The 17894-nt window shown below is 40.8% G+C and overlaps 1 protein-coding gene across 1 annotated transcript in view; it reads right to left on the reverse strand.

Moving 5' to 3' along the window:
- The window catches only part of ADGRA2 (adhesion G protein-coupled receptor A2), a 1412458-nt gene that overhangs the window by 256662 nt on the left and 1137902 nt on the right, over positions 1 to 17894 (reverse strand). The window contains exon 5 of the mRNA XM_044083057.1: positions 9417 to 9488. Coding sequence (XP_043938992.1) covers positions 9417 to 9488 — 72 coding nt within the window. The remainder of the gene's footprint in view (positions 1 to 9416; positions 9489 to 17894) is intronic.

The following is a 17894-nucleotide window of genomic DNA, read 5'->3' on the forward strand; positions in this document are numbered from 1 at the left end:
AAAGTGATAAATACATTTTTTTAGAAATACAATGGGATTTAGCATTCCACTTTTTGGCTTTTACTGAGGCCTTTGAGGCCTCATCTATTTTGAGCCAAATTTGTAGCCCCAATCTCTTAAAAAGCCTGATTATTTTTACTTGATGCAAAAGCAATATCAGTGCATAAACAAGAGCCCAGTAGCAAATTATCTTTAGAAGCAGCCATAGGACCCAAGACTGTACTAGGTCTAGGTTTTGTACCCAGTAAAAGAGGGGTTGACAAGTTTGATTTTTGCCACCTTGGGCATAAAGGTCAGTAATTACCAAGCACACTTCATGCAGTACCAAACAGGGAATACTCAAATGGACTGATAAATTGGAAAAGTGTACTTAAATAAATAACAGAAGAAATTTGAATTTAGCAATATGACATTTCCAACTATTTCTGTTGTCTGACATTTAAATCCACTGGCCAGACAACGCTGGTGACATGGTGTTTGCATTTGTAATTCCCTTCAGGAGCCAAAGCTGAATGTGGATGCAGAATGTGTCAATGTCAAGCGTCAGTTCAGCATCTCTGAATCTTTTACAAGGCAATGTGAGAGTGTTCAATCTCGCCGTTTGTTCTTACACACGGGTTCGGAGCCGATCCTTGGCTCCGAGTCGGCCGCATAGCAAAGCTCTGCATCTTAGAGAAGCTCGAGACCAGGCTATATCCCACAATCCTCCCTGCCATTACTCAGATCTAGTTTGCCGCTGCAACGGATCACATCGATAAGAGAGCTCGGACCAGAGAAAACTTGTTATTGCAGATAAGATAGTTATTGTTTTGTTTAAAATTTCTTATAGTTCTTATAGTTATTGAGAATTTAGTTTTTGATCTTACTATAGTGTGTGTGTGTGTGTGTGTGTGTGTGTGTGTGTAGTGTAGTTAGTTCTGTCATTGTTTTTTTATAGGTTTCCCTTTGGGGCCTACTTTTCTTTAACCTATAGCTATATATATATACTTTTTCCCTCTTAATTATAGCTAGTGTTTAAATTTTCTTTTTTTACAGTAAAAGTGTATTTGCTGATTATGTCTGAAAAAGCCAAGTCTGGTTTTAAAAGGTGTCAGTGTGGGCAGAAAATGTCCATCACTGACAACCACACTTCCTGCGTCTACTGTCTTGGCCCTCTCCACTTGCAAGAGGATTGCTTTATATGCCATTCCTTCAGTGGGAGGGTCATGACAGATAGATGCAGGAAACTTATAGACAGGGGACTTCTTAAGCCTGCTTTCCAGGAGGCTTTGGACAAGTCTGACCAGGCTTCTAAGTCCTTGAAGGGGTCGAAGATGTCGGAACCCATGTCATCGGCTCTGAGTTCATCTTCTAAAGTTCGTTTGCCGGTTCCACAGACTTCGGGGCCGAGCGTCGAACGTTTATCTTTCACTGAGCCCCAGGTCTTGGAACCGGTGTCGGAGCTACCGCCACCTTCCATTCTTCGGTCGGTGGCATCCTCGGTCCCTTCAACCCGATCTTCCAGACCGTTATCCGATACTGATGTGGATCTTGTCGTGCAGAAACTTATGGAGAACACGGCCCTTTCCAAGTTGATTGCAGTTTCCTCCCAATTGGTGTCGAAACTAGAAGGCCTCCCTTTATCTCCAACAGGTCCTCCTTCGAGACCCATCCAGTCTTCGGAGCCGGAAGAGGATGAGCCGATGATAGTGAAGCCCTCGGTGCCGAAACCGTCCATTGCACGATCGACACCATTGACCTCGACTCCTTCTACTCCTCCTATAGGTGAGTCGCGGAGTCGACGATCTCTCCTTGGTTCCGGGACCGAGAGTCGTACCGAACTTTCGGTGCCGACTCTCCCTCTCGGGGCCTCGGCGCAGATTGGCTTGGCTCCGTCCTCGGGGTCGAGACCCATGGGTCCCGTGTCTGGGATTCTTCCATGTTCTTCGGAACCGGGGGGAGTCCTCGACCCGAGTTTCAGGGTTTTTTGACCTTATGAGGAAGGTTTTGTCTACACAGACAACCACTTCATCGGAGGCGTCTTCTCCCTCCCCTAAGGAGACACTCTGTTTCTGTTCCCACGACACATCCAAAGCGTGGAGCACCATTGTCTCAGCCACCCCCAGAGGGTGCCCCCTGTTCCTCGGAGGCCTCACCGGAATCCCCCTCCGATGAGGTTCTGCGGAAAAGATTGTGCAAGAGGAGGCACTTAGATTCCCTGCAGGAATCTCTAACTTCTGACGCTGACTTGGATGAGTCAGAGGGGTCCCCAAAATCCCCCTCCGAGGATGTCTCATTTGCGGACATCTTGGAGATTTTAAAACAGAGGGGTGATTGGCAGTCCCTAGCCCCCACTGAGGACGAGTCGGTGTTGCTGAAGGCTTTTGGTGCTCAACCTTTTACCTCCTGGGTTACTCTGCCCTTCGATGAATTAATGGATTTGATTGCTCGAAGGGTGTGGGAGACACCGGACACAGTGGAACCGGTCCCTCGGAAACCAAGCAAATTTATTACCGCTCCCCAGGACAAGACTTATCTCACCAAAGGAGTCCCGGTTGATGCTATGGTGGTGGCTGCAGCCACTAAAAAGGAGATGTCTGAGTCTTCCTCTTCTGTTCATCCTCCTAATAAGGATTCTAGGACTGTGGACAGATACAGGAAGCGTGTTTTTAGTTCAGCGACTTTTTCCATGCGTTCACTAAACTATTTGACACATTTTACACATCTACAGAGGGATCTCATCAAGGAGCTGAGAGATACCCTACAGGGTAACACAGATGCTGCTGTTTCAGATAAGGTAACAGCACAGCTTAACACCCTTACCTCCATAGTGAACTCGTCCATGAGGCTCATCTCGTATGCGGCTGAAGGGTCGAGTAGAGCCGTAGCTTCAATGATTGCTCTATGAAGACAATCCTGGATGCGGCTGTGCTCATTTGCAGAAGCCTTCAAGTCTTCCTTCGCCAATGCCCCCTTTGATGGTGCCACACTTTTTGGGCCCAAAGTGAGAGAGACACTAACTCGGTGTGAGCAAGAAGGAAAGACTCTGTCTGCTGTCGGAGTCCGTTTTTCCACTCCATCTAGACCGTACCCCAAAGGGCAACGAAGCGGAAAAATGTGGTTCCATAAAACTCAGGGATCTTTCTAGGCCACACAGAGTGACCCCCCCCCCCCCAGAGGGGGTCCGCAGAACCAAGGCGACAGGGATCCTATCCCTGGTAAGCCTTTCCAGCACTCCTGAATGGGGGCCCGACTGTCCTGCTCTGGAGGCAGTTGGGGGTTGCTTGGCTTTATACCCACAGGCCTGGCTAACTCTCACCTCAGACTCCTGGGTAAAAAGCATTGTAACCAGAGGATACAAAATCCCCTTTATGTCAACTCCACCCCAACAAAGAAGGTTTCCAGATGTGCCACACCGTCTGCGAGGCCCAGCAGCAATAGAAATTTCAAAGCTTCTCAAAAAAAGAGTCATTCAGCCAGTCCCAGCGGACCAAAAAGGATCCGGAACTTACTCAAGGTTCTTTTTAGTTCCAAAAAAGACAGGGGACTGGAGACCCATTTTGGATCTCAGCAATCTCAATTTCTTCGTGAAGAAGGAAAAGTTCCGGATGGTCACGCTTCAATCGATCCTTCCATTTTTGCAGAAGGACGACTGGATGTGCTCGATAGATCTCAAGGACGCGTACTACCACATCAAGATGGCCAGACCATCCAGAGATCACCTGCGCTTCCGGCTGGGAGCCAGTCATTTTCAATTTCGAGCCCTGCCCTTTGGGCTCACCTCAGCCCCCAGGGTATTCACTAAATGCATGGCAGTGGTAGCGTCTCACTTGAGATCTCTAGGATTCCGGGTGTTTCCCTATCTGGACGACTGGCTCCTCACTGCCACCACCGAGCGTCGCCTCATACAAGCCAGAGACTATACAGTCAACCTTTGTTCCCACCTAGGGATTTCCATAAACTTCAAAAAATCTGCCTTACTGCCCTCACAGCATATTTCATTCATCGGAGCAGACCTAGATACGAGCTTAACACTGGTAAAACTACCTCAAGTAAGGGCTTCATCCCTCAAGGAACAGGTTCTTCTTCTACTGCAAAGCAGGAAAGCCCCGGCCAAACTGGTGTTGAAGGTTTTGGGACTCATGGCAGCGTCCCTGATTGCAGTTCCTATGGGGAGATTGCACATGAGGCTCCTCCAATGGCTGCTGTTCACGCAGTGGTCGTTCCAGCAGTTACCCCTAATGCACGAGATTCTGATAACAGATTCTTGCAAGCGAGACCTCTCATGGTGGGTGTTCAGTCAGGATCTCACTATGGGTCATCCATTTGTTCTACCGAATCCGGCGGCCACGATAACCACGGACTCTTCCCTGATAGGGTGGGGGGACTTTTTCAGGGAAGAACAGTCCAAGGGGAATGGTCCAACATGGAGTACAACCTGCACATAAATGATCTGGAAATGAGGGCGGTGTTCTTGGCGTTGCAACACTTTCAAACCCTCATACCTCTAGGAACAGTAGCAGTTCAGACAGACAACATGTCTGTAGTCTGGTACATAAACAAACAAGGGGGAACCAGATCTTACCCATTATGCAGAGAGGCCATGAGAATTTGGCAATGGGCAGAGTCCACAGGTCGCTTTCTGATAGCAACGCACATCCCGGGGTCATCCAACGTCATTGCAGACAGGTTGAGCAGAGCCATCCTGTTACCTCACGAGTGGTCCCTCAAACTACAGGTGGTGGAAAGAATTTTCCGCAAATGGGGCCAGCCTTGCTGCGATCTAGTTGCCTCCCCGATGAATACCAAATGCAGAAGCTATTTTGCCCTTCTACCCCCTCCAGGGGATGTCCCCAGGGATGCACTGATACACGATTGGCCCCCGGGTCTCCTATATGTATTTCCACCTACCCCCTTGATTCCCAAATTTCTTCAGAAAGCCATGAACCTGGAAAGGACAATTATACTCATAGCCCCATTCTGGCCTCAACAGATATGGTTCCCCTTTCTTCGAGCCCATCAAACAGAGGAACCGTGGATCCTGGACCCAGTACCAGATCTACTGACACATTCGTCGGGAGTTCCTCACCCATCTCTTTTATCCCTCAAACTAGCAGCTTGGCTGCTCCACTTCCCCACCTAGCCAGGTCTGACATACTTTCTCCGGCAGTTCAACGCATTTTGATTGCCTCTCATAAGGCTTCCACTACAAAACTCTACAGGAGTAAATGGAAACCCTTTGTGTACTGGGCATCTAGCCAACACTTGGACCCCCTGGTAGCTCCTTTACATAAAGTTCTAGAATTTCTATCCATTCTTTTCCACGAAGGAGCCTCTACTTCCACTCTAAGAGTACAGTTGGTGGCCATATCCAACTTCCATGTTGGTGAGGACGGTTCTTCTATTATGTCCCACAGGCTTTGTAAGGCCTTTATGAAAGGTTCCTTCCATCTTCGACCACCCGTCAGAGACCCTTTATTCCCATGGAATTTAAATTTGTTATTGTCGCAACTAATGTTGCCACCCTTCGTACCAGCCTCTTCTTGCCTCCTGAAGTTTTTGTCGTGGAAGACTCTTTTTCTTGTAGCGGTTACTTCAGCTCGGAGAGTGTCAGAGCTGCAAGCACTATCAGTTAAACCACCTTACTTAATTTTCCACCCAGATAGAGTTTCCTTACGAACAAACCAGTCTTTCCTTCCTAAGGTATGTTCTGTCATAAATATTAATCAGTCCATTGAACTCCCTACTTTCTTCAAAAACCATACCAGCAAGTTGGAATATATGCTGCACAAGTTAGATGTCCACAGACAGCTAAGATTTTATTTGGACAGGACTAAGGATTACAGAAAAACAGATCAACTTTTTGTTGCATTTGCAGACAATAAAAAGGGCATGGCAGTTACAAAACGTACACTTTCTAAATGGCTTACTGATTGTATAGCCTTTGTGTATTCTAAGTCGAATCAGGCCTTGCCCACCAAACCTAAGAGCCATTCTACCTGATCCGTTTCCACTTCCTTGGCTCATGCAGCTCGCCTGCCTTTGGACACGATTTGTGCAGCAGCCACGTGGTCTAAACCACATACTTTCATCGCTCATTATAGAGTCGACAAAGCCTCCAAAGACAGGACATCTTTTGGTTCCACTGTGCTCAGGAACGTTCTTCCATGAGTCACTCAGGGTGACGGAGCTAGGGACGCTACCCGTGTGTAAGAACAAACGGCAAGATTGAACACTCTCACATAAAGAAGTTATGTTCTTACCATAACGTTCCATGTGGAGTGTTCATCTCGCCTTTGTTCTTACACCCCCCCCTTCCCTCCCTCACGTGTTTGGAAGAACGAGTAGGACTAGAGTCTGGTCCACATGTCTTTACCTCTTCCAGGTATATTGCCTCTTACCTCATGGCGTATATTTCATTACCCTTTAGTTAATTTATCAGTGAGATAGTGTCTCTGAATTTTTGTGGCAATATGTAGCCTTAACACCTCAGGTTTATGGTTGGTCTGGTTTGCTTGCAAACTAGATCTGAGTAATGGCAGGGAGGATTGTGGGATATAGCCTGGTCTCGAGCTTCTCTAAGATGCAGAGCTTTGCTATGCGGCCGACTCAGAGCCGAGGATCGGCTCCGAACCCGTGTGTAAGAACAAAGGCGTGATGAACACTCCACATGGAACGATATGGTAAGAACATAACTTCTTTTTTCTTACCTAGTTCAGCTGGATGAATCCCAAGTTCAGACTGTTTCCTGCTAGTTACAATGTACAGCAGATTTAGAAACACAAAATGCACAAATTCTGCACACGGCCTTGAATCCTATCCTTAGTATTGACCTAGGAATTACAAGTATAACAACATCGCACTATTCAGAGGTACCTGAAGTATTATCAATGGACTAGGATTTGGGTTTCCATATTATGGCTAACCATAGTGCCCAGCTATGTGTTAGCAGCCAATCATCTGTAGCAGAAAATCTAGAGAGTTTGACTCCTCTCCAGAGTCTGGCCAGGACCTTGTTCTGCCCTACTACCAGTACTTCGCTACTTTCTTAGCATCTTCTGAAGACCAGAAATTGTTCACTGGATGAAAGAAAGTTGTGCTACTACCATTCACTGGAAGGTGGAGACTGATTGGACATCTGTTACCGTGACATCAGTGAGCTAAATACCTGTGACATGGACATGAAGACTTTATTTTACAAATTCATTACAGAAGACATACTGAGGATTACTTTGTGCCATTCAGAAATCTGCTCAGTCCATGAATACTAATCAGGAAAGTTCTGCTGCTGGGATGGTGATGGAAGAAAAATGAATAAATAGACAGCTCATCCCATTGGACTCGTGTAATTCAGAGCAGGGTGACAGAGATTTCACATTCATAGATGATTCTTCTTTTGGTTTTAGCAAAGGTAATGAAGGCCCTTTTACTCAGGCTTCATACACGAGGATATTAGTTTTGAGCTGAACTCAACTTCATGAAAGAATATTTAAAGATTTAGAGAGGCCTTCTCATGAAAAGTGATAAATACATTTTTTTAGAAATACAATGGAATTTAGCATTCCACTTTTCTGGCTTTTACTGAGGCCTTTGATGACACATTCAGCAGCATCTATTTTGAGCCAAATTTGTAGCCCCAATCTCTTAAAAAGCCTGATTATTTTTACTTGATGCAAAAGCAATATCAGTGCATAAACAAGAGCCCAGTAGCAAATTATCTTTAGAAGCAGCCATAGGACCCAAGACTGTACTAGGTCTAGGTTTTGTACCCAGTAAAAGAGGTGTTGACAAGTTTGATTTTTGCCACCTTGGGCATAAAGGTCAGTAATTACCAAGCACACTTCATGCAGTACCAAACAGGGAATACTCAAATGGACTGACAAATTGGAAAAGTGTACTTAAATAAATAACAGAAGAAATTTGAATTTAGCAATATGACTTTTCCAACTATTTCTGTTGTCTGACATTTAAATCCACTGGCCAGACAACGCTGGTGACATAGTGTTTGCATTTGTAATTCCCTTCAGGAGCCAAAGCTGAATGTGGATGCAGAATGTGTCAACGTCAAGAGTCAGTTCAGCATCTCTGAATCTTTTACAAGGCATTTCTTACCTAGTTCAGCTGGATGAATCCCAAGTTCAGACTGTTTCCTGCTAGTTACAATGTGCAGCAGATTTAGAAACACAAAATGCACAAATTCTGCACACAGCCTTGAATCCTATCCTTAGTATTGACCTAGGAATTACAAGTAAAACAACATGGCACTATTCAGAGGTTTACTTCCAAAGTGGGATACCAGCTACTGGGAAAGTAATGTGATGTTATAAATGATAACCAAGGTCTAGGAACAGGCTATAGTATGTCATTAGCACACATGAAATACTGACTTGTTTGGAAAGCAGTAAAGCATGGACAAGAGTGAGACATCTCTTGTTAGAAAAATGAGTCCCCTATTTGTTTTGCTGAAAAGTAACGCACCTGGTAGAGTGCAGTTTTCTTTTAACTGGTAAGAAACTGCTGTCTGGCAAGATTGCACCCCGGTTCTTGCAGTAAGCACTATTATAAGTTCTTGATTTTTCTCTGGCTAGGGAAGAAAGTGGCAATGTTGCTAATAAAAAGTCATGAAACACGGCATGCAAAAGGAACATATATTTCTGTATAACACATTAGAACAGATATGCATTTTTGTGCAACACATTAAAATGTAGATAATCATTGCTAGATATCTTCTAATTAACCATTGTGACACATTTGACTCTTCTAGAAAGAATGCTTAAGCTCCCATAGACATGAATTTTGGAGCCTCCAGTTTCAAAAATTCTACAGTTACACATCACAGTTATCATATAGGAAGACATACGCAAAGCAGTGAAAGTCTAAGGAGATTTTAGAGCAAAAGAAAGCTATGCTCGGGGCGAAAAAAAAACTCCAGGTCTTCAAAATGCATGTTGGTTTAAGTATTGAATTTTTTCCACAATAGACATTTTTCTTTATCAAAGTATAGCACAAGATTTTTGCTGTAGTGTTTGTTCAATTATATTTTCATATGCTGCATAACATTGACATGAGATGTAGCATCTTACAGAGTAAAACATTAATGATCATGTCTGCAGAATACTGACACTTTTGTACAGTACAAGGGGCACCAGCAATGGAATGCTGGGAGCATTTTTGGAGGTATTTCCTTTTAAGGATGTGTTCAAGCCTCCTTCCTGTGTTGCTGCACTGACTTTTCCCACAACAGTTGAACAGCTACAGGAAACACACACACACACACACACACACACACACACACACACACACACACACACACACACACACACACACACACTTAAATACCTCTTTGACCCTCAAGAAAAATAATTTAGCATGAAGCATAGAGAAAGGAAAAAGGAAAAACTCATTGTTTGTTTTTCAACATATGTTGACATACTTACACAGACTTAAGCGACACCATTTCATCAAAGAATCCTGCCTGAAGATGTGAGAAAATGTTTCCTGAGATGTTCCTGTAAAACGGAAGATAAAAATAAAGAACAATAAGGAAACAAACCTGCTGTTAAATAACTTGAGCTTGCAGTACATTCTGCAGCCATATAAACCAAAGCAGTAGGTGAGTGACATGAAGTGTGTACATTCACTTTAAATCACAGCATGCTGAAATGAAAACAGGCAGCATATTATAGTACACATCTTACAGCCCCATGCAATAGAAAGTAATATAACATCGAGCTGTATTATAAACTCAATGACTATGCTTTTAAAACTACCTGGCATTGTTTAGCTACGTATGTACTATAAAGTTCAAAGACTACTAAAAATGTTGTAGTCAGTGAATAGCCAGAAGGTACATGAAAACACAGCAATATGTTTGATGTCTACAGTAGTACAGTGTTTCACAACAGCTGAGTGTTTGTCTTATGCCCTTGGAAGGTGGAGCCATTAAACATAGCTGTTCTAGAGTATTTCCACAACTACAGACATATCTCTGTATCAAATTAAGGATGTATCTAAGCCTCCATCTTCACATGTAGATAACAACAGAACAGTTCCTTAGTTGCTGCCTTTAAAAACATGGCCAGGTATTGGATACACCTGAATGGTAAAGGTAGTATGTCAGAACATACTATGTGACCCAAGAGTGAGCAAATATTCCCTGAAACAGGTATTTGCTCTTGGTATGTACTTTTCACACATCTAACACATTCAATTCCCTAAAAAGATACATGAGGAAATAAGAGATGTAATGGTAACCTCTGGAAAGGTTTCCCTATTTCTTGGACATTTACATTTTAAGAACCTGCACTATGCAGCAAAATGCATTACTTCCATGTTTCCATCTGATATGGTTACTGGTCAAGACTTGCAAAAATACAGGATCATCCGTATTTTTTTTTCATTTTAGTCATCATACTCATATTTTTGATGGGAAGATCTGAAGTTTGTAGGTTGTAACTCCCTTCCAGGTACTTGGGTTCAACCTCCAGTACTGACAGTCCAACACAAAGGGAGTTTCGTATTACTTAGGCATTTTAAACCAATGCCCCTGCATTGACAGTAGCTCAGATGGATGTTAAAGATACCAACCCCACCCCTCATATCTTGTCCAGCCTACCCATTAGTCAGTAAGAATACCCTCTCAAGTCGTTCCTGATGACATGCCATTGGAATAGTAGGGTTAAAATAATCAACAGCAAATCATTAAAAGAAATGTGGAATTCATGATCTATGAGGACATCTATATTATTATATTATAAGGATCCAAATGGAGAGATAAGTCAGCAAGCAAGGGGTAGTATTGCTGAAATTGAATTCATCTTCAAGTCTTGGTGAGTACCTTCACGAGGTGGACCCTGTTTTCACAAAATCTCACCAAGACAACACTGATATATAGACTGTATTTATATAACATATATCATGGACAGAAGTAGGTTAAAATTAAAAAAGACAGCTGGGTGCACAAGACCCAGGATAAGAATGTGCCCAATCCTGGCAGGCACACTATTGCCAGGACTGGAAAAGATAACTGTGTAGAATCCTCAAAATACAGAAACATTCCTACAATGGGGCCAGGCCAGGCCTGGGGGAGGATGGCACCCATGTTGTAGAAGGAAGTAGTAGTCCACAAAAAATGATAGGCCAAAGAAGAGCAATAAAGATGACAGAGTGGACAAGAAAGAAATTATGTATTGTTACTATTGTGCAAAAAGCTCAGAATTTCCAGAAGCAAGACATAAAAAAATGATTGAGAGAAATTAAATGAAAAAAACATACTTCCACAAGAAAAACTGTCAGAGGCTTCAAATAAAGATGTGTATTCATTAATATAACAGATTTGTGAAAAACAGTATATAGATCTGTTTGGAAAAAGAAGCATCTGAGGAGGTATGAAAATATAAACAAAACCTACAGATTTTTGAAAAGTATAAAAAAAGAAATATAGACATGGGAAAGAAAGAAAGTTTTGATATGGTGCAATATTTATGCAAAGGAGAAAGCCAAATTAATCAATATAAAGCAGGCAGCCCCAAAGATATTTGAAGAGAAATACAGGCAAAGGCATCCAGGTATGGAAATTTCACAGTAAAAAAAAAATAACAAAGAGGGAATGTAGAAAAGAAGATTAGTAATGCAGAAGTTAAAAAAATAGAAGTTGAAGTTATGGAGTGCCTGTGTAGTGAAGGATTTGGTGTAGAAGGTCTAACACAGGTTGCATCGCAGCATGATGGAGTGAGTCCCCAAAGGAAGGAGAAGCAGGAAGATTTTGAGACATCTGAAGATGAAATATGGACATGGGAAACAAAAAGAGATTTAATATGGTGTAATATTTATGCAATGGAGAAAGTAAAACTAATACAAAAAGAGCAGCACCAAAGACATTTGAAGAGAAACACAGGCAAAGGAATCCAGACATGGAAAACTTTACAATACAAAAAAATAAGACAGAGGAAAAGTAGAGAAGGAGATTAGTAATGGAGAAGTTAAAAAAAATAAAAACTGAGGTTATGGAGTACCTGCAAAGTGAAGGGTTCAGTGTAGAAAATCTAATTCAGAAAGCACCAAAACAGGATAGAGCAACGGATATCCAAATTAAGGGGAAACCAGTGGGACCGGAAGCAATTGATCAGGTGCCATATAAAGATATTTTAGAGCCCTCCACAGGAAACCAGTATAAATGTTCACTTGAAGCTGGACAGAAACAGAAGGAATCTATGGAAACTCTGATGCAGTCAATGTTGCGGTGTGACAGGCCAGTGAGATCCCATATGACAAAGCAACAGATGGCACAGGACGAAATTGAAGAGAATGTGCCACAGGAAGATGATGTAGAACTTTCTATAGAATGCCTGCAGGAAATGGGAAACAGTTTAGAAGAAAATGAGTTAAAAGAAGAGTTGCTTGATTTAATATACGTAGATATATTATCATCATATTAAGAATAATGAAAGAAATAGACTGCAGGAGGTCAATAAAACTTAAAAAGTCAGAAGTCTGATAAAACAAATGAACACAGTACATAGGACTGTCCACAGAGATCCATGTAATATAACAGAAGTAAACAGGATATATTACTCTGCAGATGAATTAATGACTGATAAAGTTCTACCACAAGAATACAGGGTAGTTAGGGAAAGGAAGGGGAGAAATCAAATTCCATCATTGAAGTATCGAATAGAGAAAAATTATAAAGCAATTAAGACAGGAATTGTCACTCGTAGAGGAATATAGAAGAGGGAAAAGATCAACAAAAATACTAAGAAAGACAGATGTGATAAAGGCAATGCGCAATATTAGAACAGATCAGGATCTACCATGCATTATCACAAATATGCTAAAAATCTCAGCACTGGCAGAAAAACTTAGAAGATATGTAGAAAAACATAAAAGAAAAGTACAAAATAAGCAATTTATTGATGACCCAAAAAAGTTTTATATAAAACTGGGAAGCAAAGTCAAAGGAACTGAAAGACCACCCAAAAAAAAAAAGAAATGGATATAGTTTGGAAACATATCTATGAAGATCCTGTGGAGCATAAAGATGCTAAATGGATAGAAGAAGTAAAAGAAAGAATAAGAAATTCAGAGGTACAGGATATGAAATGGGATGAAGTAATAGCCAGAGAGATTGAAACTAAGTTAAGAAAAGCCTCTAATTGGAAAACTTCAGGCCCAGATGCAGTACCTAACTTTTGGCTGAAAGTATTAACATCTTTTCATGAATATTTAGCCATGAGTAAGAATTTTTTTATATGCGCACCCTGAACAGACACCAACCTGGCTAATAACAGGAAAAACAATGTTCGTACTTAAGAGTGAACCTGCAAGCTACCCTAAAAATTGTTGACCAATAACTTGCCTTCTGACAACGTATAAACTATATACGGGAATTTATGCTGACAGAGTTTATAGTCAGAAGAAAAATCAATTATGGTAGCAGAACAAAAGGGCAATAAAAGAAAGTCATATGGAACAAAGGATATTTTGTTTATAAATAAAGTCATAGTGGAGAACTGTGAAAAGGGGAATCTAAGCATGGCATGGATTAAGTACAAAAAAGCATTTGATAGTATCCTACATTCATGGATAAAAGAGTGCTTAAAATGTATAAGATACACCCTACACTGATCCACTACATTAAAGTGACTATGTGGCAGACCACTTTGCAATGAAGCCATGATAAAGGACAAATTATTATCCCAGGGATAAAAATTCAAAGGGGGATATTCCAGGGTGACTCTCTGTCACCGTTGCTATTCTGCCTTCCCCTTAACCCATTAATCTGTTTACTTAACAGGTTAGGCCATGGCTATAATTTGGGTCCTAGAAAATAAAATGAAAAGACTTTTCATCTTCTCTTTGTCAATGATTTAAAACTGTATAGCTCGTCAGATGAGGAACTGAAAACAAAACTGCAAGTTGTCAAAACTTTTTCAGATGATATACGAATGTCATTTGGTCTTGAGAAATGTGCAAAAGCAACCTTTAAAGCAGAAAAACTGCAGCACCAGGAAAACACCAGTCTGACACAAGAATGTGATATAAAATAACTTGAGCAAGAGGGAGTGCATAAATATTTGGGAATTGATGATTCAACAATAAAACATGAACAAATGTGAATAAAACTCAGTAAGGAATAATTTAGAAGACTGAAATTAATCCTGAAAACAGCATTGACATCTAGGAACAAAATACAAGCTATAAACAAATGTGATCTTCCTGTCCTAACTTACAGTTTTGTAGTGATTGACTGGCCCCAAAATGTGTTGGGTAGATTAGATAGGAAAACAAGGAGGATGCTTCATGCTCACCAAATGATTTGTAAAAATCAATGCATATATTATATATTCCCTGTTCCAAAGGAGGGATGGGCCTCCTTGAAACTGATTACATGTATCGGTCTGCAATCGTGGGACTCCACATATATCTGCTGACCTCACAAGACCCAAACTTAGTGAAAGTTTTGAAACATAAGGAGAATAAATCTAGGATGACATCTCTTCTTAATCTAGCAGAAGCATATCAGCAGCAAGCAGGAATGGAAATCAAACGAGAAGTAGATAAAAATCAGGCAGCAACTGAATGTGCCAAAAAACAAAAGAAAATAATATAAAGTGAAGGACCAGATGAGAAGGCAAGAAATGTGGAAAATGCATAAATATAGTTGCAAGTATAGAAAAATTATGGAAGAACCTCATGTTGATCAGGAATGGTTAAGGACAGAAGAATTCAAACCAAGAGATGAAAGGTTAATATCGGCGGCCCAAGACAGTAGGCTATGTACACGTTGGTTTACAAAGTCCATTGAACATGTGGGAGAAACAGACAAAATGTAGGTTTTGTAAAACCAAATTGGAAACAGTCACACAACTTGTTGCTGGTTGTGACACTAATGGCAGAAGGACTGTGTACTGAAAGGCAAAATAATGTGGCAAGATCGTTGCATTGGGGATTGTGCAAACATTATGGTATTGAAGTGGCTAAAAAGCACTGGAAACATGAGCTACAAAGCATCATATAAAATTATGAAGTTTACATCACATGGGATCATTCATTACAAACAGTTCAAAAGATAGATGCTAGAAAAAACAGATATAGTGGTCCATGGAAAGAAGACAAAAGTGGCATTGATCATTGAAATTCACACACCCAGTGACTACAGTGTCTTGCGTACAGAGACACACAAAGCCAAAAAAACATCAGGATTTGCAGGCAGAAATGAGAGCAATGTGGAAGAAAGATACCCAGACAGTCCCAATAGTAGTAGGAGCAATGGATCTTATAAAAGAAATCTGTAATTGTATTTAGATATGTTACCAGTACATTTAACTCCATATGAATTGCAGAAGGAGTCATTACTGGGCACATTGGGGGTGCTGCAAAGACCACTTTTGGCTGACATCAAAGATTGAAACAATACTAATTTCATGAACTTTAATTGTACTTTGACTTAGGAATGAGGTCCATTCCTGTCATAGTATTAGAAACCCAAAAGATTTGGAGAAATTAAAAGAAAATAAGGGTCTGAATGGAGAGAGAAATCAGCAAGCAAAGGAGGGTAGTATTGCTGTAACTGAATTCATCCTCAGGCTTTGGTGAGTACCTTCAAAAGATGGACCCTGTTTTTCACAAAATCTCACCAAGACAACTCTGCTAATATAGACTGTATTTTATATAGCATATACCATGGGCAGAAGTAGGTTAAAAATAAAAGAGCTAGCTGGATGCACAAGACCCAGGATAAAAAAGTGCAATATCCTGGTAGTGCCAGGACTGGAAAAACTGACAGTGTAAAATCCTCAAAACACAGAAACATTCTTACACTTGGGGCTATGGCCACACCCAGCAGGAGGATGGCCTCCTTGTTGCAAAAGGAAGTAGTAGTCCACAAAAATCACTTAAACTGACAGGCCAAAATAGAGCCGTAAAGATGACAGAGTGGACTATCGAGGATAAGGAAGAAATTATGTATTGTTTTATGCAAGAAGCCCAGAATTTCCAGACAGAAAGTATACAGAAAGATTGAGAGAAATTAAAGGAAAGAAAAATACTTGCACAAGAAAAACTGTCAAAAAGCTTCAAATAAAAAAATTGTGTTCATTAGTACAACAGATTTATGAAAAACATTACACAGGCCAAGAAACCTGAAATCAGAAGTGTCTGAGGGAGTGTGAAATTGTATAAAAAAGAAATATGGACATTGGAAAGAGAGATATCTGATATGGTGCAATATTTACACAAAGGAGAAAGCCAAATTACTCGATACAAAAAAGCAGCTCCATATATTCAGATAGAAATACAGACAAAGGAATCTAAATATGGACAATTTTACAATACAAAAAATAAGATCACAAAGAGGGAACGGAGAACAGAAGATTAGTAAAGTAGAAGTTAGAAAATAGAAGTTGAAGTTATGGAATACCTGCAAAGTGAAGGATTTAGTGTAGCAAGTCTAACACAGGTTATATCACAGCATGATGAAACAATGAGTCCCCAAATACATTGAAACAGGAGAGGCAGGAGACTTCTTGAGAAGAAATATGGATATGGGAAAGAAAAAGAAATTTAATATGGTGCAATATTTATTCAAAGGAGAAAGCAAAAGCAAAACTAATCAATACAAAAACAGCAGCAGCAGCAAGATACTTGAAGAGAAATACAGGAAAAGACTTCTTGATATGGATAATCTTACAAACCAAAAAATGAGAAAACAGAGGAAAAGTAGAAAAGAGATTATTAATGGAGTAGTTAAAGAAACAGAAACTGAGGTTATGGATTACCCGCAAAGTGAAGGATTTAGTGTAGAAAATCTAACTCTGATAACATAACAGCATGCTAGAGCAATGGATCCCCAAATTAAGGAGAAACCATTGGAGTGGGAAACATCTGATCAGTTTCCATATGAAGATAATTTGTAGCCTTCCATAAAAAAACAATATAAACGTTCAGCTGGAGTTGCACTGCAAGGGAAGGAACAGGAAACTGTCGCAACTTTGATGCAGTCAGTGTTGTGGAGTGATAGACCAGCAGTGAATTCCCATATGAAAGAGCAACAGATGACACAGGATGAAACTGAAGAGAATGTGCCACAGGAAGATGCTCTAGAACTTTCTATTGAATGCCCACAGGAAATGGAGAGCAAACAATGTGAAAGTTTAGAAGAAAATTATGTAATATAAGAGTTGCTTGATTTAATATAGATGGGCAGACATATTAAGATCAATGAAAGAAATAGACTACAGAAAGTCAATAAAACCCAATGAACAAGTAGTTAGGGCTGTTCATAGAGATTCAAGTAATATAACAGAAGTAAATAGGATATGTTACTGTGCACTTCCACGGTGGTTCATCGGTAGCATTGTTGCCTCACAGCAAGAGGTTCTCCTGTTCGATTTTCGGCTGGAGTGCGGGGAGTGCTTTCTGTGTGGAGTCTGCATGTCCTCCCCGCGGTTGGGTGGGCATTCAAAAGACATGCGTAAATGGGCATGCCTTTGTTGAAGGTTGAACGTCCAGCTGGCATCTTGGCGTTCATGAAAATTTACTGCCAATCATTAACGGTCCAGAGTTCCGCTGTGACGACCCTTAACCGGGAAAAGCCGAAAGACAACAAGAACTGTGCAGCTAAATTAATAACAGATTAATTCTTACCACAAAAACACAAGGCAGTAAGAGAAAGGAAGGGGAAAAATCCAGTGCCAGCATGGAAATAGCAAATACACAAAACTATAAAGCAATTAAGACAAGAAATGTCACTGTTAGAAGATTATAGAACAGGGAACAGATCAACAAAAATGCTCAAAAAGATGTGATAAAAGCAATGTGCAGTATCAGAACAGATCAGGATCTGTCATGCACTATTGCAAACAATAAACTAAAAATATCAGCACAGGCATAAAAAACTTAGAAGATATGTAGAT

Source organism: Protopterus annectens, chromosome 9.part0 (genome assembly GCF_019279795.1).
Source record: "Protopterus annectens isolate FY-2018-M chromosome 9.part0, PAN1.0, whole genome shotgun sequence".
Lineage (NCBI taxonomy): Eukaryota > Metazoa > Chordata > Ceratodontiformes > Protopteridae > Protopterus > Protopterus annectens.